General features: G+C 40.4%; 1 protein-coding gene across 5 annotated transcripts in view; it reads right to left on the reverse strand.

The window, feature by feature from the left end:
- Positions 1-26,021, reverse strand: part of SH3KBP1 (SH3 domain containing kinase binding protein 1) — a 336,343-nt gene that overhangs the window by 121,541 nt on the left and 188,781 nt on the right. For 4 of the 5 annotated variants that reach the window (XM_044937139.2, XM_025276217.3, XM_044937141.2 and 1 more), the window contains one exon: positions 24,835-25,040. In XM_044937139.2, coding sequence (XP_044793074.1) covers positions 24,835-25,040 — 206 coding nt within the window. Of the gene's footprint in view, positions 1-12,092; positions 12,213-24,834; positions 25,041-26,021 lie in introns of those variants that run through there. The other variant, XM_025276223.3, reaches the window with a different exon arrangement.

The following is a 26,021-nucleotide window of genomic DNA, read 5'->3' on the forward strand; positions in this document are numbered from 1 at the left end:
AGAATCTCATTCAAAATTGATGGAGGAATCAAAAGCTTTACAGACAAGCAAAAGTTAAGAGAATTTAGCACCAGCAAACCAGCTTTACAACAAGTGTTGAAGGGATTTCTATAGGCAGGAAACACAAAGAAGGAAAAGACCTACAAAAACAAACCGAAAACAATTAAGAAAATGCCAATAGGAACACATATATCAATAATTCCTTTAAATGTAAATTGATTAAATGCTCCAACCAAAAGACACAGACTGGCTGAATGGATACAAAAACAAGACCCATATATATGCTGTCTATAAGAGAACTCATTTCAAACCCAGAGACACATATGGAATGAAGGTGAGAGGATGGAAAAAGATATTCCATGCAAATGGAAATCAAAAGTAAGCCAAAGTAGCAATTCTTATATCAGACAAAATAGACCTTAAGATAAAGAATATTAGATGAGATAAGGAAGGACACTACATAATGATCAAGGGATCAATCCAAGAAGAAAATATAACAATCTTAAATATTTATGCATCCAACATAAGAGCACCTCAATACATAAGGCCAACACTAACAGACATAAAAGGGAAATTGACAGTAACACGGTAATAGTAGGGGACGTTAACATCCCAGTAACACCAATGGACAGATCATCAAAACAGAAAATTAATAAGTAAACAGAAGCCTTAAATGACACATTAGACTAGATGAACCTAATCGATACCTTCAGGACTTTCCATCCAAATGCGGAAGAATACACTTTCTTCTCTAGTGTACCTGGAACATTCTCCAAGATAGACCACATCTGTCATTGTGTCACAAAGCAAGCCTCAGTAAATATAAGAAAACTGAAATCATATCAAGCATCTTTTCTGACCACAATGCCATGAGACTAGATATCAACTACAAGAAAAAAACTATAGGAAAAAAAAAACACAAACACATAGAGATTAAACAATACATTTCTAAATAACCAACACGTTACTGAAGAAATAAAAACGGTAATCAAAAAATTCCTAGAAACAAATGACAATGAAAACACAATGACTCAAAACTTATGGGATGTAGCAAAAGCAGTTCTAGGAGGGAAGTTTATAGCAATACAATCTTACCTCAAGAAACAAGAAAAACATTGAACAGACAATCTAACTTTACACCTAAAACAAATGGAAAAAAAAAACAAAACCCCCGAAAGTTAGTAGAAGGAAAGAAATTGTAAAGATCAGAGCAGAAATAAATGAAAAAGAAATGAAGGAAACAATAATAAAGATTAATAAAACTAAAAGTTGGTTCTTTGAGAAGATAAAATTGACAAACTATTAGCCAGACTCATCAAGGAAAAAGGGAGAGGAATCAAATCAACAAAATTATAAATGAAAAAGGAGAGGTTACAACAAACAACATAGAAATATAAAGGATTGTATGAGATTATTACGAGCAACTGCATATGCCAACAAAATGACAACCTGGAAGAAATGGACAGATTCTTAGAAAAGTTCAACCTTCTAAGACTGAACCAGGAAGAAGCAGAAAATATGAACAAGCCAATGAGAAGCACTGAAACTGATCAAAAATCTCCCAAATCACAAACACCCAGCACCAGATGGCTTCACAGGTGAAATCTGTCAAATGTTTAGAGACGAGCTAATGCCTATCCTTCTCAAACTCTTCCAAAAAACTGCCGAGGAAGGAACACTTTTAAACTCAATTCTACGAGGCCACCATTACCCTGATACCAAAATCAGATAAGGACATCACACAAAAAGAAAACTACAGGCCAATATCACTGATGAACATAGATGTAAAAATACTCAACAAAATTCTAGCTAACAGAATCCAAAAACACATTAAAAATATCATACACCATGATCAAATTGGGTTTACCCTGGAGATGCAGGATTCCTCTATATATGCAAATCAATCAATGTGATACACCATATTAACAAATTGAAAGATAAAAACCATACAATAATCTCAGATGCAGAAAAAGCTTTGACAAAATTCAGCACCCCATTTATGATTAAAAAACTCTTTAAAATGGACATAGAAGGAACCTACTTCAACATAATAAATGCCATATATGATAAACCCACAGCAAACACTATTCTCAATGGTAAAAAACTAAAAGCATTTCCTCTAAGATCAGGAATAAGACAAAGGAGCCCACTCTTACCACTATTATTCAACATAGTTTTGGAAGTCCTAGCCATGGCAATTGGAAACGAAAAAGAAATAAAATGAATTCAGATTTGAAAAGAAGAAGTAAAACTCTCACTGTTTGCAGATAACATGATACTATACATAGAAAACCCTACAGATATTATCAGAAAATTACTAGAGCTGATCAGTGAATTTAGTAAAGTTGCAGGATACAAAATCAATACACAGAAATCATTTGCGTTCCTATACACTAGGAATATATAGGAATGTATAGCAATGAAAAATAAGAAAGAGAAATTAAGGAATTAATCCCATTTGTTACTGCAACATAAAGAATAAAATACCTAGGAATAAATCTACCTAAGCCACCCTGGTGGTTCAGATGGTAAGGAATCCACCTAAAATACAAGAGTCCCAGGTTCAATCCCTGGGTCAGGAAGATCCCCCACAGAAGGGAATAGTTGCCCACTCCAGTATTCTTGCCTGGAGAATCCCATGAACAGAGGAGCCTGGCAGACCACAGTCCATGGAGTCACAAAGAGTCAGACAGGACTGAGCAACTAACACTCACGAGGAGACAAAAGAGCTGTATACCGAAACCTATAAGACACTGATGAAAAAAAATCAAAGATGACATAAACAGATGGAGAGATATTCCATGTTCCTAGGTCGGAAGAGTCAATATAGTATAGTCACTGTGAAAATGACTATACTACCAAAAGCAATCTGCACGTTCAATGCAATCCCTATCAAATTATCAATGGCATTTTTCATAGAACAAAAAATTTCACAATTCGTATGGGAACACAAAAGACCCTGAATAGCCAAAGCAATAATGAGCAAGAAGAATGGAGCGGGAAGAATCAACCATCCTGACTTCAGACTACACTACAAAGCTACGGTCATCAAGACAATATGGAACTGGCACAAAAACAGAAATACAGACCAATGGAACAAGATAGAAAGCCAAGAGATAAACCCATACACCTATGGGCACCTTATCTTTGACAAAGGAGACAAGAATATACAATGGAGAAAAGATGGTCTCTTCAATAAGTGGTGCTGGGAAAACTGGACAGTTACATGTAAAAGAATGAAATTAGAACACTTCCTAACACCATACACAGAGATAAACTCAAAATGGATTAAAGACCTAAATGTAAGACCAGAAGCTATAAAATTCTTAGAGAAAAACACAGGCAGAACATCATATGACATAAATCACAGCAAGGTCCTCTATGACTCACCTCCCAGAGTAATGGAAATAAAGCCCAAAATCAACAAATGGAACCTAATTAAACTTTAAAGCTTTTGCACAGGAAATGAATCTATAAACAATGTGATAAGACAACCCTCAGAATGGGAGAAAATAATAACAAATGAAACCACTGACAAATGATTAATCTCCAAAATATACCAGCAGCTCATGCAACTCAATATCAGACAAAACAAATAACCCATCAAAAAGTGAGCAGAAGACCTAAACAGACACTTCTCCAAAGACATACAAATGGCTAATAAACACATGAAAAGATGCACTCAACACTGCTCATTATTAGAGAAATGCAAATAAAAACTACAATGAGATATCACCTCACACTGGTCAGAATGACCATCATCAAAAAATGTACAAACAATACATGCTGGAGAAGGTGTGGAGAAAAGGGAACCCTCTTATACTGTTTGTGGGAATGTAAACTGACACAGCCACTAAAGAGGACAGTATGGAGATTCTTTTAAAAAAAAAACTAGGAATAAAACTAACATATGACCCAACAATCCTAGTACTGGGCATATACCCTGAGAAAACCACAGTCGAAAAAGACACATGTACCCCAATGTTCACTGCAGCACAATTTACAATAGCTAGGACATGGAAGCAACTTAGATGTACATCAACCAGATGAATGGATAAAGAAGCTGTGGTATACAACAGAATATTCAGTTCAGTCCAGTTTAGTAGCTCAGTCGTGTCCTACTCTTTGTGACCCCATGAACTGCAGCACGCCAGGCCTCCCTGTCCATCATGAACTCCCAGAGTCCACCCAAACCCATGTCCATCGAGTCGGTGATGCCATCCAACCATCTCATCCTCTGTCGTCCCTTCTCCTCCTGCCCTCAATCTTTCCCAGCATCAGGGTCTTTTCAAATGAGTCAGTTCTTCACATCAGGTAGCCAAAGTATTGGAGTTTCAGCTTCAACATCAGTCCTTGCAATGAACACCCAGGACTGATCTCCTTTAGGATGGACTGGTTGGATCTCCTTGCAGTCCAAGGGACTCCCAAGAGTCTTCTCCAACACCACAGTTCAAAAGCATCAATTCTTCTGTGTTCATCTTTTTTTATAGTCCAACTCTCACATCCATACATGACTACTGGAAAAACCATAACCTTGACTAGATTGACCTTTGTTGACAAAGTACTCAGCCATAAAAAGGAATGGATTTGAGTCAGTTCTAAGGAGGTAGATGAACCTAGAGTCTATTATATGATGAAATAAGTTGGAAAGAGAAAAGCAAATATCACATATTAACACATATATATGGAATCCAGAAAATGGTACTGATGAATCTATTTGCAGGGCAGCAATGGAGACGCAGACATAGAGAACAGACTTATGGACACAGAGAGAGAAGGAGAGGGTGAGACAAATGCAGAGAGTAGCATGGAAACACATACACCACCATACGTGAAATAGATAGCCAGTGAGAATTTGCTCTGTGACTTGGGGAGCTTAAACAAGTGCTCTGTGACAACTTAGAGGGGTGAGATGGGGTGGGAGGGAGGTTCAAGAGGGAGGGGACATATGTATACTTACGGCTGATTCATGTTGATGTATGGTAGAAACCAACACAATATTGTAAAGCAATTATCCTTCAATTAAAAATGAATAAATATTTTAAAAAGAAGGAAAAAAACCATGAAATCACCTACTTTAATCATGTGCTTTCTTAAACGGCACTTTTTGCAGTTATACGTTATTTTCTAAAGGCATATCTTGTTTTTTTATGAGGGTGTGGGGAAGACAATGTGCACAGCAAAATACCCAACGGATGCATTTTCTGGTCTTTAGAAATCCCTTGTCCTTTTCTGTTACAATGGAGAACGTTCATTTCAGTGCTCTCCACGTTTGAGTTCCCGAGAGCAGCAATTCCTCTTTGTGCCTTCCACAAAGACTCGCTATAGGCTTGGCACAGAAAAAAACAATACAGATTCACGGAGGATGTTGACAAAGGTGGACAGAGGCCAGTGATGGCACTTCTGGAGTTTATAAACTATTCCCTACTCCCAAGTTATTATACTTCATCTCTTTCAGACAGGTGGTCTTCAGATGAGCATCTATCCAATTCTACAGGGACTTTCAGGGGAAGATTTCCACACCGTTCCCATCATAGGACAAGGAAGAATGATCAGTGCTCACTGTTGGCTGTGCATGCACGCGAAGTTGCTTTAGTCATGTCTGACTGTTTGTGACCCTATGGACTACAGCCTGTCAGGCTCCTCTGTCCATGGGATTCTCCAGGCAAGAATACTGGAGTGGGTTGCCATGCCCTTCTCCAGGGGATCTTCCCCACCCAGGGATCAATCCCACATCTCTTACATCTCCTGCATTGGCAGGTGGGTTCTTTACCACGAGCACCACCTGGGAAGCTACTTCTCTCTTATTTCCAAGCTAGCCACCATGTCTCAAATTAAAGGGGACTCCCTTTTTTTCATCCATCAATGGGACCAGAGAATGGTCAACCATTAACCCCAACATAATTCTTCAACTCTGTTTATCCTTCTCTCTTTGCCACAAAGACTGACACTACTCCACACTCCCAAATCATCCCCTGAGTTCCAGTTTCCTGACTATCTTCATTCACTGCTTTCTGTCATCGCCTCTTAGAGTACCCCTTCCTCTTTCTAGTCATTCAGTTTCATGACAAGATCATCAACCCATGTTAGGTCTTCATTTCACACAGAATTTTTAGACTAATGTCAGGCTTGGGCTTCGCACAAACATACTGCTCTGTGGCCCTATTAAACCACTTTAGTACTGTGATGTCTCCCTGACCCAGCTGTATGTCTTTTGGTTTCTCATGAATTTTCTCAAGACCCCTTTTCCTCTCTTACCTGGACCACTTTTCTCCTCTCCTGCCTAATGACCTAAGACTGAAGGCTCTAGTCAGAAAAACCTGGAATTGTTTGAGCTCTTGGGCAATGAATGCAAAAATTACACCAAAATGTCAGTGATCCTATAACACTTGACTGTAAGCACTGTAAGAATTAATTATGCTCTGCTCACCTCTATGCTGCAAATCAACAACATGACATGCATTGCTTAGGCAGATTACACCCATGCATGGGCACAGAGTTACCATCTTTGTAACATTTCGGCCTCTTCTGAGTCAAAAATAGCAGTATCTGTATTCACATCACTTGAAAAAATAGAATTCTAAATCCTGAGCAAGTTTACTTTCTCTGCTACTAACAACACCTGAATGCAGAGAGGATACTGGGGTTTGAAGCAAAAGAAACTAAATCTAAAATTGAGACATATAAGACATAAACTGTATCCAGCTCTCCCAATGCAGTAACTAGACAGTGCTAGGCACTGTCCCAAGAGGACATATTTGAACAATTCTAGGATCTAAAGTCTTGACATTTTATATCTTATCAATTTTTCTTAACAGTCTAGAAAAGGTACCCAAGAAGTTTCAGAAAAGCTGCCTCTGGTGAAGAGAAAAAATGAGAAATCCAACGAAGAAATCAAAATAAAAAGAACAGACTGAGCAGATGCTACCAAAACAAATGGAGCAAAACATATTAAAATCACTGGCGGGTGAAAATGCTTAGTAAGTGAAAGAAGAAAAAGAAAATGAGGCAGTAAATCCATCTTTATCACTTCTAACAGCCTCAGCTTAAATGATCAAAACAGAAATATAGCTTCTAAATGATAGAGACCCCCAAATATCTGTTTTCAATTTTCCAAATATTGCTTATTTTCTTCCTAAAAATTCAAGGATGAGTTTAATTGGGGTGACACTCCTGAGTCACAGGCCATTTGTGAAATGACTTAACCATGGTCCTTTGATGAAGAACTGGCTTTTAAGTCAATACTGGAAAACTCTTAATTTGTAAATTGTTCATTTTGTAGCCCAAGTTTAGAGAGAGAGACATCGCTATTAGAGGTATAAGTAGGGGTTATTATAATTATGCTTCCATGGTTTCTGGAGCATTTATGGTTATGTATTTATTTAGGATCTGGCCTCCGACATGAAGAGCCTGAGTTGAGAATAAGGCTGTCATCTCATACTTTTTTTTCTTCATCTCACACCTTTTAAATGGCCTTGAATGCCACAGAAAACTACAAAACAGCTTGTTGACTAACTGAATGATCTCTGTGATCTAAATTCTTTATATGTAAGCAAAGACAGACCGCCATGCAAAGTAAGCTGAATGGGTTGTTTTAAAGTTGCAAGAATACTGGAGTGGTTAGCCGTTCCCTTTTCCAGGGGATCTTCCGCACCCAGGGATTGAACCTGGGTCTTCTCCATTGCAGGCAGATTCTTTACTGTCTGAGCCACCAGAGAAGCCTCCAGAGCGAAAGTGTTAGTTGCTCAGTCGTGTCCAACTCTTTGTGACCCCATGGACGGTAGCCCACCAGGCTTCTCTATCCATGGGATTTCCCAGACAAGAATACTGGAGTGGGTAGCCATTTCCTTCTCTAGGGGATTTTCCCAACCCAGGGATCAAACCCAGGTCTCCTGCATTGCAGGAGGATTCTTTACTATCCGAGCCACCAGGGAAGCCCTTTCAGAGAGCATTACACTTAATACATCTCACTGAAATCTAGTTGCTTAGAACATCATTTAACAACTAGTGAGAATCTCTGAGAGAAAAAGACAAGCTAGGTACTGAAGCATGATCATTTTAACGGCCACACAGAAAATTTTAAAACCTTGAAGTTCAGGAACCAAAAGTATCTGCAAACTCTAGGACTATAAATATTATGAAATAATTGTTAATACATGAACACAACAGGGCATGATGAAATACTTACAGATACCTCAGCCCACCCCACTGAAGAATGTCCACTGAAGCAAATGAAGCAAATGTTGGCAAATGATGTGCGAAAGGAAGGACTTTCATCTCTTGTCCCCAAGGAATTCCAGAGCAGAACGTGAAGAGAGAAAACTCAATCATAAAACTGCTTTCCCCACAACATAAGATGAAACAAGTACTATCATTTAGAATTAAAATAGTATGGGGGGGGGAGGAGGAGTGGGATGAATTGGGATTGACATATATATACTACTATACATAAAACAGACAACTAACGAGAACCTACTGTAGAGCACAGGGAACTCGACTTAATGCTCTGTGGTGACATAAATGGTAAGGAAATCCAAAAAAAGAGAGGCGATATATATATATATATATATGTATGTATATATGTATATGTATATACACACATACGGCTGATTCACTTTGCTTTACAGCAGAGACACAACACTGTAAAAAAACTATACTCCAATAAAAATTTTTAGACAGAATTAAAATAGCACAAAAGAGAAATTCATCTTTTCTCAAAAGAATGGCTTTGAATCCACTCTTCATAAACCTGTCACCCTTAAACCTCTGAAGCTCAGCAACCACCAAAACTCTCTGCTCATCTGTTCTGCAGGAGCCACAGGAACAGGGGGAACTAATTCTTCCTTGAAGCAATTTTACAATCTCTTGGGATCATGTACCTGATCTGCTAGTTCATAGGGATTCTCAGAAGACTTTTTTCTCAACTCATCATTCTAAGATGAGAAGAATAATACCCTTTCCTTTTAGTGATAGGCAACACGAACACACGTTAAACACCAATCCCAACCACAATGAGACACTACTTCATACCCAATAGGTATGGCTATTATTAAAAAAGAAAAACAAACAGAAAATCACAAGTGTTGGCAAGCAAATGGAGAGACTGAAACTCTTGTGCATTGCTGGTTGGAATGTAAAATGCTGCAGTCACTGTGGAAAACGGTATGGAGGTTCCCTCTAATATTAAAAAGGGAATTACTAGATGATTCGGTGATTCTACTCCTGGGGATATATCCCCAAAACACTGACAGTAGGGATCAGTATGGCAGTCTTCATTGTAGCATTATTCACAGTAGTAAAAAGAGGGAAACAACCTGTTTATCAGTGGAAGGGTGTGTGTATGTGTGTGTGTGTGTGCACGCGTGCTAAGTCGCTTCAGTCATGTCCGACTCTGTGTGACCCATGGACTGTAGCCTGCCAGGCTCCTCTGTCCATGGGATTCTCCAGGCAAGAACACTGGAGTGGCTTGCCATTTCCTTCTCCAGGGGATCTTCCCGACCCAGGGATCGAACATGGGTCTCCTGCATTGCAGGCAGGTTCTTTACCCTCTGAGCCACTAGGGAAGCAACAGAAGGATAGTTAAACCAACTGTGGTTTACCGATACAATGGAGCATTATTTGGCCTTAAAGAGGAAGGAAATTCAGGCACATGGATGAACCTTGAAGACATTATGCTAAGTGAAATAAACCACAAATGGACAAATATTTTATAACTCCATTCACATGAGTAGTCAAAGAAAAAGAAAGAAAGTAGAAAGGTAACTGCTAAGTGGAGGGGGAATTGGGAGTTAGCATTTAATAAGCACAAAGTTTTCAGTTTGGGAAGACGTAAAAGTTTTGGAGATAGATGGTGATGATGGTTGTATAGCAATGTGAATGTATTTAACACTGCTGAACTGTACATTCAAAAAGGAATAAAGTGGTGTCGTGTTATATATATTTTACCACAATGAAGAGATTTTATACTTTTAGAAGGGTACACAGAAAGCTCTTATGGGGGATTTCCACTGGGAAGTAAAGTGTGGAATTGAGACAGTCTTGGTTTTGTTCTGTTGGAATTTTTTAAAATCATATACTTACTTGGGTTATTTTCATTTAAAACAAAAACAACCAGAATGAAGTCACAGTATAATCTGGAAGTTCCTCTTTTAAAAATTCAGTCAAAGGAAATAATCAGAGAAGGTACAATGATGCATATACAAAATGTTATTTTTAATAGCAAAAATCTGGAAGCAACCTAAATGGTTATCACACAGGAATGGTTCAATAGATGGTGGTGCATCTTGACAATGAATGATCACACAGCTCTCTGACAGAAAAGGAGAACTCATATTAAGTTTTAAAAACTGGTGACATTTAATATGACCTCATTATTGTATGAAGAGTGACGTGTGCTACATGCACATTCAGGATCAGATAAAAGTCTAGAAGATGCATATAAAATGTTGACTATGGTTATCCCTGGATTATAGAATTAAGGACAATTTCTATTTGTTTCTTCATATTCTTTAACTTTGAGTTGTTATTATTATAATAATTATGGCAAAGAGCTTCTATAAGCAGAGGAATAACAGAGCTATTTCCATTTTGAGAAACAAGTAAGCAAAGGATTTGGGAGGCACTCAGCAGTGCAAAGAGTAGTGTACAGGTCACTAACCTTTAAGGGGCCCATCTCCAGGCCCTCATCTGATGGAGCCAGAGAGGCCATCACCATGACTTTTCCAACTTATGCTTCATCAAGCTTTTACTCATTTCCCAAATGAAGAGTCACCATCTGAATTTTGCATATAAATACCTAATTCTGATTTTTACTTTTCACAACTCAGATCAGTGACATCCAGTGATAAGAATAATCAGCAAATTTAAGATATCTTTCAATAGGAAAATTCTTTCAAGCCATTGCAGATGAATACATTTTTTATTCTAACCAACTGCTGCCTGTACTCATGTCCTTCCAGGCAAGTAACAGATCATTCAAAAAAATTTTCAAGAAGTCCTCCTACTCTTAAAATAGTGTGTTAAAATGGTGTTTTCTTTTTTATAGCCAAATTATAGCCAAAATTAAATTTTATAGCCAAAATTAATGGCTATTTTCCTTTTTATGTAATTGTGAAAATATTATGTTAGAGCTGACAGAAAAAGACATAGAGGGATATATTTTATAGATACCATCAACTTGTCCCTTAAAATTTTTTTTTGCAACAAGAAACAGGAATATGGAAGACATATGACACATTGGAAGCCTTACTTGTCCTGTGGCTTATTTAGGGAATTTTATTTTGCGTTTGGAAAATGACAGACTTCTGCTTTTAGGTAGACAAATATGAACAACTCACAGAGAGAAACCAGACTACGTACTACTTGCAAACTCTTAGAAAATAAAATAATTTAGTGTCTCTATTTTACCCTGTATATGAGCAAACAAATAGAAATGTCCAGTACTACAAAATCAGCCAAAGATCTTTACCTCAATAAAAAGCAATTCAACAGCACCCAGAAGTCACTACTCACAGCTTCTTCATTCACCAGGAAAACGCCAATGTCCATGCCACCCACCCCAGAGTGAAATGCCCCATGGCTGGCTCACTCTGTGTGGACGTGGTCTTCTCTCCTAAGCTAACCTGAAGAGCAAGCTCATTTGTTTACCACACAAACATCTGTAATTGCTAAACATCTTGGTGACATGGTGTAACAGTTACTGCTTGTGCAGACTGCCCATCCAAATTACTCTCTGCAGTATGAGCACAGGAAAACCCCAGACACAGAGAAATTAGAAACATCTGTAAAAATTAATGGCCAAATTGACCAAAGTGGTGGGGGGTGGTTAAAACAGCTAAATAGTTCCAGTGTCACATCTGATTGTAGAAAATAATCCTCCACATTATAGGTTGTTCCTTAACCCATTCACAGCAACCCCCCCTCCCACCTCCACAGGGGATCCTAGCTAGCAAACACTTCATTTTAACCTACTAATGCAAACTCATCACAAAGCTTGTTAGAGAATAGTATAGGTAAGATACAAGTTAAGGGAACTTATTCCATCTCTAAAAGAAAATAGAAAAAAAGAAGAAAAAAAAAAAAGAAAGAAATACCTCTTCTCCCATCATGTAGGCAGCCTCCTCTTTCCAGTTTGAAAAGGTCCCAGAACTGCCCTGCAGCCCTCCCACTTCCTTCCAACAGCCAAAGGCACGGAGCCTGAAGGACCCAGCCTAACCCTGAGTCATACTTGGGACCAAATGAGCAACGGGGAGAACAAAGCTCCCATTTGTTTGTGGTTCAGGAAGCCAGGGCCGATTCATGGCTTGGGTGGCTTCGAGAAAAGTCCTCCTCCCTCGCCTACGTTGCCGCAGGAATCTAGGCTGCCTCCTCAGACCCGCAGGTGTGACCACTGGGACAAGCAACACACTCAAGGAGCGTTTATTTGGCAGGACTCGGCAACCACTTCTGGTTAAAAACGTCAGAGAGAAAATAAAAAACCCACTATCTTTCAATAGATGACATGATTTGGGAGTGAGAGATGTCTAAGATATGGTTTGTATATGAAATGCCCATCATGAGAGTGCCTGTATTTTAAAGAAATAAAATAGTTGTAAAACACACAAATTACTCATTAAAAAAAGACAAAATCTGAAGAAGGAGCAGCAGCCATGCCTTTATAGAAACACTCCCCTTAGGAAAAATACAGCAAGACTTCTGCCAGCCATGTCACCGGGAGTATCCTAACAGATAGGAATAAAGCGTTTAAATAGAAATCTTGTTTTTTGCCTAAATGAGATACCATTTTAATTATCATTGTGATGACTTCAGAGCCTAGTGCTTAAGAGTTCACAACTCTATAGCCAGAGCATCTAAGATCAAATATGCAGCTGAGCCACTTCCTAATTGTGTGATCTTGAGCAACTTATTTAGACTGTGTTCACCTCAGTTTCCTTATCTATAAAATGGGTATAATAGCACAATGATACAGGGTTATCTGGCAGATTAAGTAGGTAATATATGTAAACTGCTTAGAAAAGTGCCTGGCACACAGGAAGTACCCTATGAGCAACTATTACAAATTCAAGCTCACTTCAATAGTATCCTCATCTTACTACAGTTTTCATGTATGGAGATTCTGATAACTGGTTTCAGTTATTAACTATGGTTAATTTTTAAATTGAGCTCATTCAAAAATCATTTATTCAGTATTTATTAACTACCTACAGTAGTAAAGGGCTTTGAATAAGATGCTGTCCCAGTCCTCAAGAAACCTGCAATCTGCTTGAGTAAATAAGGCATAGATCTGCTTATGTATCAGGCAAGAAAACACATGTGGGAAATGTCACTTGCCTGAAAATGGCAAGTATGATGCATGTGCCACAGAATTAGCATTTTGAATTTAGAGGACAGATAAGAAATCCCCTTATCAAAACCTAATTAGGATGGGAGGGACAAGACAAATCATCTCTGCAGAAGAATTCCAAATAATTAATGTAGATACTCCACCCTGAAGCAGATGAGCTCAACTTCCCACTCGTGAAAAGCAAGGCATGTACAGTGACTTCTTCCCAAAGGGTTGATGGGGAAAAGGAGAAAAAACAGACCAGCTCTGCAGTGGAGAGAACTGCTAAACATTCCCTCAGCTGGGAGACCAAGGTCAACATCACCAGTGAAAAGTCATGTAGGCTGATGGGATGAGAATGGCACTCCACCTAGGTGGATCTCCCCCCAAATCCATCATTTCAGTCAAATCACGAGAAAAACATCAGACAAATGCCAACTTGAGTTCATCCTACAAAATTCTGTAAAACTGCCAAGGTTACCAAAAACAAGGCAAGTCTGAGAAACTGTCACAGCCAAGGGGAGCCTAGGGAGACCAGGGCAAGCAAATGTAATGTGGTCTCCTGGACAAGATCCAGGACAAGAAAAAGGACTAGGTAAAAACTCAGGAAATCTGAAAAGAGGATGGACTTTAATTAATGGCAACATTAGTTCACTAATTATGATAAACTTACTATATTCATGTAAGATGCTAGTAACAGAGGAAACTGGCAGTGAGATATGTGGAAACTCTGTATTATCTTCACTATTTTTCTATAAATCTAAAACTATTCTAAAATTAAAATTTTCTTAAAAAATTAATTAGGAAGATAAGCCTGCTGAATGTACACGTATATATACACAAATGTATATATGTGATTTATAGACACACATGATGATGTTCTGACTATATACATCTGCATATATATATATATATATATGTATGTATATAAATGTATTTAATGCCTTCTCAGCTTAACTTTCTTATCTCTTCATCCTAAGCCTAGCTATTGATACAGATAGTCGAATGCGGACTCCTGGCATTTTGCTTTCCATAACACACAAAAGAGTTTTCTTTGAAAGGAAACTTGGCTCTTCTGTCAGTTCTGCTGCCAACCCAGTCTACAGCGGCCCAACTCAAAGAGCGTGCATGAGGTGGGCCCATCTGCCCCTTTCCAAGAGCTACTAGAAGTTCCTGGTGCCTGGCCAATTAGTCATCAAGCACAGAGCCCTGAGACTGGCAACTCTCCCAGCTACTTCCTGTCCCATCTCAGTCCACACTGCCCAGCACCTCCCCAGTTTTCTCTCCAAAGTGCCAATGTGACCAACACATTGCCTGTCAGAACCCCTCCACCAGTGTGCCAGCCCACCCAGAGATGCAGCCTGTGAGCAGGCTGGCAGACCTGAGGAAATAGGGTCAGGCCTTCCTGCAACTCAGGCTTCCCTTGTGGCTCAGCTGGTAAAGAATTTGCCTGCAATCCAGGAGACCTGAGTTCGATCCCTGGGTTGGAAAGATCCCCTGGAGGAGGGAATGGCTACCCACTCCAGTATTCTGGTCTGGAGAATTTCATGGGCTGTATAGTCCATGGGGCCGCAGAGAGTCAGACACAACTGAGCGACTTTCACTTTCACTTTTCCTGCAACTTCCTGCCCCCAAGACCCCTGCTGTCCAGCCAGACCCAGCCCTTGGCCATCACCACGCTCTCCCCTGGTCCCTGTACACACTGCTGGGACCATGAATCTCCAGGTATCTTTTAACACTTGGCTCAAATGTCACTTTCCTTGAAAAATCTCCCCTACACACTATTCCCTCCTCGCAGACTCCAGGCAAGTTAGCAGCTCCTTCCTCTCTAATGTCTTTAATGCTTTGGACATAGCTCTGCCAGTCCTTTTCCCCTGAATCAGAATGACTTTAAATATGTACTCACTTCTCTCTCATGTAGGGACAATCCAAAGCGCTAAATGAGAGGCCTGTATGTTACAGCTGATCTAAGGCGTGATGTGGGGGAGGAAGTGTGAACTCCATTCCAGTTAACTACACCAGAGCCGCCCACCCCCTCCCCCTCGCCCCTGCAACAAACAACCTGCCAGGTGAAAAGTCTGCACACATTATGCTAACACAGCATCCAGACATGCTACCTAGCCAATCCCTTTCCAAATGAATTGCCATTCCTTAGCTCATTTATCTAGAAATTTCAGAGCTGCCACTGCTGATCCATAAAATACATTCAGTAAAGCTTCAGTGAATGAAGGAATGAGCCACTTAATGAGCAAATGGAAGAGTAAATCTACAACCAGGCTACAGCAGACCCCAAACAGAATGGGTCTTCCTTTATTCTCATGGTTGGGTTAGGACAAAACATATTCATGTATCCAGTCACAAATATTTATTGAAGGCCACCTATAGTTTACCAATGATTTTCAAGGAACTGTAGATACAACGGTGACTAACAAAGACAGGGTCCAAAATAATGGACTTGCTTTCATTTTTAGACTTACTTTTAGAGCACTTTGAGGTTCACAGAACAGTGAAAGGAAGGTGCAGAGATTTCCACATACCCTGTACCTCCTCACATGCTCAGCCTCCCTTGCTATCAACATTTCACACAAGAGTGATATATTTGTTACAACCAATGAACCTCTTTATCACCCAGGGTCTCTAGTTTACTTTAGGGTTCACTCTTAACTTTTCAATTCTATGAGTCTGGACAAATGTTTTGTATTGCCCAAAAAGTTCGTTCTGTAAGATGTTTCAGAAAAACCTGAATGAACTTTCTGGCCAACCCAATATAATGACATGTGTCTATCATTATGGAATCATACAGAATTGTTGTTTAGTCACTAAGTCATGTCAGACTCTTTTGCAACCCTATGTACTATAGCCCACCAGGCTCCTCTGTCCATAGGATTTCCCAGGCAAGAGTACTGGAGTGGGCTGTCACTTCCTTCTTCAGGGATCTTCCCAGATCAGGGATCGAACCTGTGTCTTCTGCATTTGCAGGTGGATTCTCTACCACTGAGCCACCTGGGAAGACACGCTGTACAGAGTATTTTCAGTGCCCCACACGTCCTCTGCACAGCATTTACTTTCCAATGGCCGATACTGAAGACTTGGTGACATCAAACAGCTACCACAGATGCAGCAAAATTTATTTCTACTTCTCCAAGTGTTAAAATTTCCATAATGAAAAGTTAAAGACATGATCCTGGAGACTGCACTGCTATTTATAGGCATTCCTATTCTAACAACCAGAAGGGTAACAATAACTACTAACGTTAATTCAGTGATTATTCTATGCAGGCACTTGGACCCATTTTTGTGTGTGTTACTTAATCTTCCTACCAACCACATGAGCCAGGTTTTCTTGCTATTCTATTCTACAGATGAGGAATCTAAATTTGTAGATATACTAATAATTTGTCCCAGGAAGAGGCAGAATTAGGATGTGAACATTGGGAATTCTGACCTTCATGCTTAATAACCACTACATTCCTAAAAACACAATTTTAAGGTCTCCTGGGAATGTGATTCTTGGTGACCATATGGCTGCTATTAAACATTTCACGGAAAATACACTATCTGAATGTTTTAGAAAGTATACATGAAACACACATAAAATACTAAACAGCACCTACTATGTCCAAGAGTAACCCTGTATACTGCTTCTGGTTCCCTTTTCTTATCACCAATCTTCTTACCTTTCCTAGATTAGTAAAGATAACACATAAAGCAAAGTCTGAAAATCCCAGACACTTCATTCAGCTTAGGCAACCAGTGGGCATCTCAATTCCATCTGCTCTTTAAAAATCACAGGTCTTTCATCTGCTTAAGAGATGTCACAAAATCTTACCTTTCAACCACTGTGCGAGACATTCAACACTATAGGTGTCAGATAATCATGACAAGGTTTGACCCAGTTGTGTTTCATTAATCAAAGTTTGTATTATTAGCTCCTGGGATTCCCCACAGCTACAGTCCTCAAAGGATTAGAGACATAACTCTCTCATTTTTAAGCAACTAAGATAATCACTTTAGATGTTTACATGTTTTAATCTTACATCAGTATACAGCTTGATGAATTTTTACTAGTAGGGATAAAAAGACTACCTGAGATATATATGATGATATTAAAATTTCTCTTCCTGCAATTTAGCTGATTAAAAAAACTGATTAGTAGCTCATTTATATGTGACTTTAATTCTAATTTTCTGTTACAAGTAAAAGCTACAATGTTGATATTATTAAGGCATTAATTTGGATGCCTGTGATTCTATAAATGAGATTCAAGATGATGAGAGTTAAAAAAGAGACTGATGCAAACACAATATCTAGTTTGTGGAACACAGAAGAAAAAAAAGAAAGAAAACAATCATTTCAAGAGAGAGAGAGAGATCATAATGGAAATCAACTAAGATGGGAAGACCATGGAGCTTCTTGTAGGGAATCCAATAGGGCAAACAACCAACTTAGAAAAATATTTTTTCCAATCTGGCCATTTGAAGATCCCAGACCAAAAAGACTACTTTTCTCATTAATTTAGGGGGCCAATATTAGCTGTACCTAGGGCACTTAAGCATGGAATAAGCTGGTACCAAAAAGCCAGAATTATTCTATAGAAAAATACATCAGGGACTTCCCTGGCAGTCCAGTGGTTAAGACTTTGCCTTCCAATGCAGGGGGTGCAGGTTTGATTCCTGGATGGCTTTCCAATGCAGGGGGTGCAGGTTTGATTCCTGGATGGGGAGCTAAGATCTCATATGCCTGTCTTGGCCAGAAAACAAAAACATAAAACAGAAGCAATACTGTAACAAATTCAATAAAGACTTTGAAAATGGCCCACATCAAAAAAAAAAAAACAAAAAAAAAACACATCAGGTTAGGTAGGTCTTGGGACTCACCTGTGCATCTGGAATTGACCTACCCAGGTGTAATACCTGACACATCTTTCTGAGCTTATTTGGCCAGGAGTGATCACCTGAGTGACTTGTGAAAAGGGAAGGCGTTCAGAAAAAGAGTGAGACGAGAGCAGGGTCACAGGGAAGCAGCCTGATGAGGAAGTTCTCTCTCTGGTCCACAGGTGGGAGATAAGGTATAAGCCATGTTCATGAGAATAAGGTCCTGTCTAGGTTGCCTTCTTACAGTCTCTCAACCTGATCTCTAGGTGGATGACTCTAAAACCCACACCCACAGCTCTCTCCCCATTACTTATTTACCCAACTGCTTGATGGATGCCTCCATTGATGGTCCCACAAGGACCTCAAAATGCAGCTAGTCTAAGACTGACCCCATAACCTTCCTTCCCCAATATCTTTCTCCTCCTGTGTTCTCTAATCAGGGTATGATATTGCCATCCATCCAGCTGCTGAAGTCAGTTGCCCAAGGCATTCTCTTCAAGTCTTTCCTCTCCTTTATCCCCCACATACTATCAAACTTCTTGATTCTATCTCCAAAATATTTCCCCCAAATACTTATAATAATAGTTCAAAGCTGTTAGAAAATTTGTTTGTCTTATCTTGATGTTTCCTTCCATGTAAAGGGGAGACCAAACAGACATTCTCTCCGGACACTCTTGGCCTCTGGGCAGAACTGAACACTCTTGGAACTCTCTGTCTCCCTGTTCACTTTTCCTGGGAGAGTGAAATGACTTCTCTGATATGTGAATTTAGAAAAAATAAACTGAGCATGCTTAGCTCAGCTCTTCTTTCTCCTCTTGGAAATTGACTGTCTCTGCTGTTCCCCAAGGAGCAGGCTCTTCTACATCACATGGGTCTGCCTGAGTCCAGCATCACTGAGACTGGGTGAGTGAGTCTGTCTAATTCTGGAGATCAATAGCTAGACCCATTTGATTCTCCTAATCTATATCCTCCAAATTTTCCTTCATCGATAACAACATTGTAATATAACACAAGTAGAGAAACAGACACAGATCATAAATATATAACCTGAGAAATTTTTACAAAGTAAAATAAGACCTATGTAAATAAATATACCATGTTCATAGATTGGAAAGGTGTCAATTCTCTCCCCCTCCCCCCAAAGTATCTGTAGAGTTCAAGTAATCCCATTCCAAATCCAGAAGGTTTTTTGGGGAGTAGGGATTAACAAGCTGATTTTATATGAAAATTTATATGAAATGGAACAGCCCAGGAAATCTTATAGAAGAGAAATAGAGTTTGTGTAGTTACAGTACCAGAAATCAAGGTTGACTACAAAGCTACAGTAATTAAAGTAGTACAGAATGACCATAAGGACAAACAGACCAACAGAACAGAGTATGGGAGTGAACCCACACATACATAGGCACTTAAATTATGACAAAGGTGACCTTTTTGACAAACAGGTGATCTTCAGAAAGGATGATCTTTCTGATAAACAGTGCTGAGTCAACTGGACATCCATACTGAAAAAGTAAGCACAAATAATATTCTGATTTTCCATCCACTGACTCACCTTATTCATTAACTGGTTTAGAACCTACGAGGAGGGAAATGTACTGGTAGAGTCAACATAAGTTTCTGTTAACCTCTCTCCTGAATTCCAGTTACCTGTCGTCTGTAATCCACTCCTCCCATTGCAACTTGGAATACTTTCCCTAAACCGCATATCTGATCATGTCCTTCTCTGCTGAGAATTGCTCCCCACTGCCCTCAAATTCAAATCCAAACTCCTTAACAAGTCTCAACAGGCCCTTCCTAATCTGGGCCCGGCTTTCTTCTTCATTCTCATCTTTTCCCACTTCCTGCTGGAAGCTCGACACACATTCTGTGCTGTTTTCTTTTCCCTTCAAGGCAAGTATACATGTTGCTCTTTCCACTTTGACAACTCTGTTCTCCTCTGCCTGATGAATGTGTACTGCACCCATGGTTCTCAGCCTAAACATCACTTCCTCTAGGAAGTAGGTACACACAGACACACACGAATACACACTCTCCAGCCTCCCTAACCATTCACCACTTTCTGCCATGCCCAAGGCTTCCTGCAGCACAGCACTATGTTCTCATCCTGGTCATGGCATTCCCCACACTGTATTATTCTTCTTGTTTACTTTTCTGCAGCTCCCTGATGGGCAGTGACCTGTTCTTATTTACCACTGTACCCCCAGTGCTGAGCGTATAGTGAATACTCAATAAACACTACCTGAAATGAGTTACATTTACAGTTTCCAAGTATCTTCAGCTATATAGCATTTTTTTTGAAGTCCTATGATTCCCTGGTGGTGCAATGGTAAAGAATTCGCCTGCCAATGCAGGAGATGTGGATTTGATCCCTGATCCAGGGAGATCCCCTGGAGTAAGATATGGCAATCCCTTCCAGTTTTCCTGCTTAGAAAATCCCATGGACAGAGGAGCTAGTGAGCTACAGTCCATGGGGGTCACAAAGAGTTGGACAGCATGTAGCAACTGAACACACACACACACACACACGAAGTAGGATAGGTATAAAGAGTATTCCCATTTTACAGATGGTCCAACTAAGGCAAAGTCAGTTTGTAAAGGTCAATCAGCTAGGACAATGGTACCACACCTTTCTAATCTTATGATATTCAACTTAGTTCACCTTTAGCCACACCATATTTTCCACTGTTTTTGATATAACACATATTTAGCTCTGGGCTGAGTTTAAATGGTACATTTTCCCCCAAGTTTTTTTTTTTAACCTTTATCAGAGGAAATTTCCAACATGTACAAAAACAGAGCACAGCATACTGCACCCCCGTGTATGCACCACCTAGTGTCAACAATTATCAACTCATAACCAATCTGGTTTCCTCTGTGCCTCACCCACTCCTCCATCTTCCAACTTACTGGAAGTCAAATCCCAGACATTAAATCATTTCATCTATACATATTTCGGTTAAATGGTGCATTAAACACATCATTCACAGGCATATTCACAACTGGTAGTGTTCAAAAGGTTCATAACTGGGGTCCTTCCTTATAGTTCAATAAGAGAAGCAAGAATACGAATTATTTCCTTGTTGTTATGGGTGGGTGTTAAAGCTACACCAGTATCTCTCTCCTGGTGTTTAATCATCAGCATTCAACCACTCCAGGTACGGTGATACAGATTAAAGCACAAGTAAAATAAGCACAGAATTTTCAACTGACTCAGAAAAGTAGATCTTTGAACTTCTCACACTTGAACAGAAAGCACACTAGAATGCTCGCAGCTGTTAACAATTATCATAGTCCTTTTTTCCCCTCATGTAAGTTATCAAACCAGTCATGTCAGAAGGTCAACTGCCCCAGCCTAAGTGGAAGACCCGCTTGTGCTTCACTGAACACAGATGCTGTCACATGAGATCCAGTCTGTGCTTCTGCAAAACTGAAACAGTGAGCTCAACTCTCAAAGGAAACTTTCTTCCTTAAACATAAATCTCTGACACAGAACTCTCTCAAAAGCGAGGAGAACCAGGTTGTACACTAGTAAAACATCATCACACTCATGAGCTCCCATGCCAGGTTGTGAATAACATAATGGATCCATAAATCTATGGAACTATTCATGGCGCCAACAACAGGGGGTGGAGAGAGTTTTACATCCTCTTAGATGCTGTAAAAATTGTCCGCTGCCAGTAAAGCAGGCTGGGAAGTTTACGTTTCCCCCAGAGACTTCACAATGAGAAGCAGGCTAAGGGAGCTGCCAGCACATGGTTTCATTCTGCAAACAAACCATGAATTAAGATGCACACACACGCTGTATATGTGTGTGTGTGTGTGTGTATTACTCTGATGAAGTTAACATTTCATATCTGTAAGACCGATGCAGTAAATCTTGTTTCACAAAGATGCAGCGAACCATACAACTACTATATTTCCAACTATATAACTGTTATCTTATCACACTCAGTCCCCTCATTTCATAGATGTCTGGATTCTCTAAAGCGCTAGTTTTAATATTATTCCTGTAACTAATACTGAGCACCTACCATGTGCCACACACTGTTCTAAGCACATTACACACATCAGTGAACAAAGAATAAACATAATACAAGATAAACATTATGTCAGAAGGGTGCGTGTGCTAGGGAAAACAAAAAGTGCAGTGCAGGAGGGGCTAAGGGGGCAGGTTCCTGAATGATGGGGCATCAGGGAAGAAAGGCAGGCAGCTGGAGAGGGGTGCAGATGGTAACAGAGTGTCCAGGCAGAGGCCCCCCAAGCGGGAGCATACGTGGCATGTGTGAGGAGGAACCAGAGGGCTGGGAGTGAGCAAACGGGGAAAGAGCAGTGAGCAGAGAGGTCCAAGTGGCCATGGGCTTCAGGTCATCCTAGCTCCTGGGCTGTGGGGAAGATTCTCACTTTGGTTCACAGGGAAGCCTCTACAGGTGTTTGAAAAGAGTGGCATGACCCTGGCTTCGACACTGACACTAGGCTGTAGGGGAGGGGAGACCGATTAGAGGTCACCGCAGTGATGGTGAGAGCGGAGCTGAGGAAGGTGCCAGACACGCTTAGGAGGCAACGCGGTGGGGCTGCTGATAGATCGGCCATGGGATGTGAGGGAACGAGGGGCGTGAGAGACCACCCCAGTGCTTTTCTCCCAAGTGATGGGAGGGGGAGCGCCACTGCCCTCAACTGAGATGGGAAGGCTGTGGGCAGAGTGATTTGAGAGGGAAGAGGATGAGTTATGGCCTGGACAAGCTGATAAGAATTTCAGAACTGCAAGTGACTTTTTCCCAATCTGCCTTCAGTTGTTCTTATTAATTTGCCACAAACTTGGCCATGAATAAAAAAAATACAATTACATTTTTTTCCAGCATTTCAGGAGTTCAGTAGCTAGTAAGATTTCTCTGTACAGAAATGGTGTGTTATACTGCTATACTTAAAATGGATAACCAACAAGTACCCACCATACAGCACAGCGAACTGTCTTCAATGTTATGTGGCAGCCAGGATGGGAGGGGAGTTTGGGGAAGAATGGATACATGTATATGTATGGCTGAGATAGATAAGAATTTATCTTATATAAAATTGTCTTATATAAGGATTTATCTTATATAAAAATAAGAATTTAAGAACTTCAAGTGGAGATATTCAAGTCAGCAGCTGGACATGTGGCTGGCCGTGGGGCTCAGAGGACATGTGCTGAGGTACAAACCTGGGAATATTATATTTGTCAATGATTACGCACACGCGATGTGCTTTTACACAGAGAAGAATTAGACCAAGAATCATAAAACGAACAGAAGGAATTAACTGTTCACTGACAGAGTCAACGATCATGTTCATTTCAACCTCTTGAATAAAATGAAGAAAAAACTGTATTCATTGTTCCTTCCCAAGATGGGAACTTGCTTTTTTGTAAATATCTCCCGGAATCTGAAAGTGACTGTGTTGAACAGAAATGAGCTCACAAGCTGGGATATTAAATAGTTTTCAGATCTTAAGAAACACCAAATTGATTGCTGAAGGAAACAATGGTGCATAAGAGAAGTTTCCACGAAAGAATTTAAATGAAACAGTCTTTTGTTTTTAAGTGTCTGTCCTTTCTGTCTTACATTTCTCAGGATGTTTAAGTGTCCAAAAAGTTTCCTTTCCAGATGTTGTTTCTAATGCATGATGACACCAGGCTAGGTTGCTGGTGGATGGAGGGAGGGAGGTGGGTGGAAGTTCTACAGCTGCAGAAGATGATGCAACTTTCAAAAATTCATCTCACTGAAAAATGGAAAACCCTTAAAAGCTGCGGATAAACCTGCAGTAGCGATGTTGCCAATACCCCATCCCCCAAGCCTGCTGGCACAAACGTCAAAGAGAAAATTTCAGCACTAAATCAAATTAACAAACATTCCTTAAGCACAGCACGAGTGTAGCTTATTACAATCTGGAAAATTCCACAGTATCTATCAAATCCTAAGCAAGGCTATGATGCTTAGAAGTATACCACAGTAGACGTCACTGACAGCCACAAGCATGACGGCTCGGGGTGTGTTGCTGTGGCAACCGAATAGTCAGCAGCAGCACGCTGTCTGCCTTTCACCAACCCAGAACCAGGGGCAGGACAAAACAGCCAGCTCCCTGACAGGAAAGACCCAGGCACTCACAGCGAGGGCCATCTCCGCCATTCATGCACGCAGGAGACTTCCTTGTGGCAGTCTGAAATCATTTGCACGAAAGACCTTGAGAAAAAAATGCACAACCCCTTTCTCTAGTGCAGAAGCAGTCAACATGCCCCAGCACAAAGCACCAGAGAAACATTCCAGGAGAGGGGAGAGACTGGTGGCTGCCTGAAAAGTATCAAGGTCATGTGTTTAGCTGAGACCAGGCGTGAGTGGCTTTTCTCCAGAGAAAACCGAGAAGGGCTGGTCTATGGGAAAAGTCACCCTGAGAAATGTTCCGTAGATAGGAGATCAGTAAGAAAAGCAACAGTAAACTAGAGCGTGAGCCTTTTTAAAAGCTGTCCTCATACAGAAGGTGAGCTGCACACAAGGACAATGAGAGCCCAAGAGAGGCATAGGACATCTTAGATGTCAAGCCCTACGAGGTAACTTTTGGATACAGGACATTATGTGGAAATAAAACAGAAACGTTCGAACATACCTTTTCCACTGGCAGAAAGTCATTTTCTACTTCAATCGACCTTGGTCTTAGCTTTATTGGCTTGTCTTTGAAAATATCTCCAAAGCCCACTCCCTTGACTTTCTTCGGCTGGATGGCAGCTGTTGCGACTGTGCCGTTGGCACCCTCAGATTTGGTACTGCTGGAGTCACCCCCGTCACTCTCGGAGCCTGTGGTTTCCCTTAAACCTGTCAAGAGCGGGGATGGGGAAAGAAAGAGCTCAGAAATCAGCCACAGCCATGAAGCACCTCATAGCCAGCCAGGAACCACTGCTCCAAGTATCATAGGGTACAGGATAACTTGCATTGCCGTTGTTCATTTAGTGTGTAAGGATGTTGCAGGGAGGTGGCTCTGAGTTTTGTTCCACCTCCCCAGCCTTGAATTTTAAGAAGCGAATCAAAACTTTTCAGAACATCCAATTTCAAAGCAGATGCCTCTGTCAATGTGACATGTCACCTCTTTTCAGCCAGAGCCTGGTTCTTAGCCAAATTTGTTTTGGTGCAGTCTATGCAGTAACAACCTTTCCTGCCCCCTCTCGCCTCCCAACCCAGTCAGTACCACATACTGTACCTCCTATCTCTATGACATGTCAATTAGCAATTAGCAACGAAAGTAACATTTCCTAAAGGGAAACTGTAAAGCTAAAAGCCATTTAAACAAATTAGCAATTAAAGAAACCACACAAAATTATGACTGCCAAAGAATTAAATTTCTGGATGGCTTTACAAGGAATAAATGCACACAGACATACTTCTCTAGGATAGCACTAAACCAAACTTGACACTGAAACACTTTCCCTGGCAAGATGATTGTATTTGTTAAAGAAGGAAAGAAAGCTGCCTTGTGGGAGGCCAGAATGCCCCAAGCCTCCAGCTCTTCTTCACTCCCCTAACACCAACGTTTCCCTGAAGCTGAACTCCTTTCCAAAGAGAACACTGGGGACATGACACCTTTCCTTGGACTTCCTGTGGTCAAACCATTATCAGCAAGACAGCGTGGACACTTACCTCCCCAGATTCCTTTTTCCCCAGGCTCTGCCCACAATCATGTTCCTAAAAGGAAGAGCCTATTTGTTTCTAGTTAATCTCTGAGTGTACATTCTTACTTTGATGGCTAGTACATTAGTCATGGCATCAAAGGACAAGAATCAAAGGATATTTTATGAAAAG

Source organism: Bubalus bubalis, chromosome X (genome assembly GCF_019923935.1).
Source record: "Bubalus bubalis isolate 160015118507 breed Murrah chromosome X, NDDB_SH_1, whole genome shotgun sequence".
NCBI classification, from domain to species: domain Eukaryota; kingdom Metazoa; phylum Chordata; class Mammalia; order Artiodactyla; family Bovidae; genus Bubalus; species Bubalus bubalis.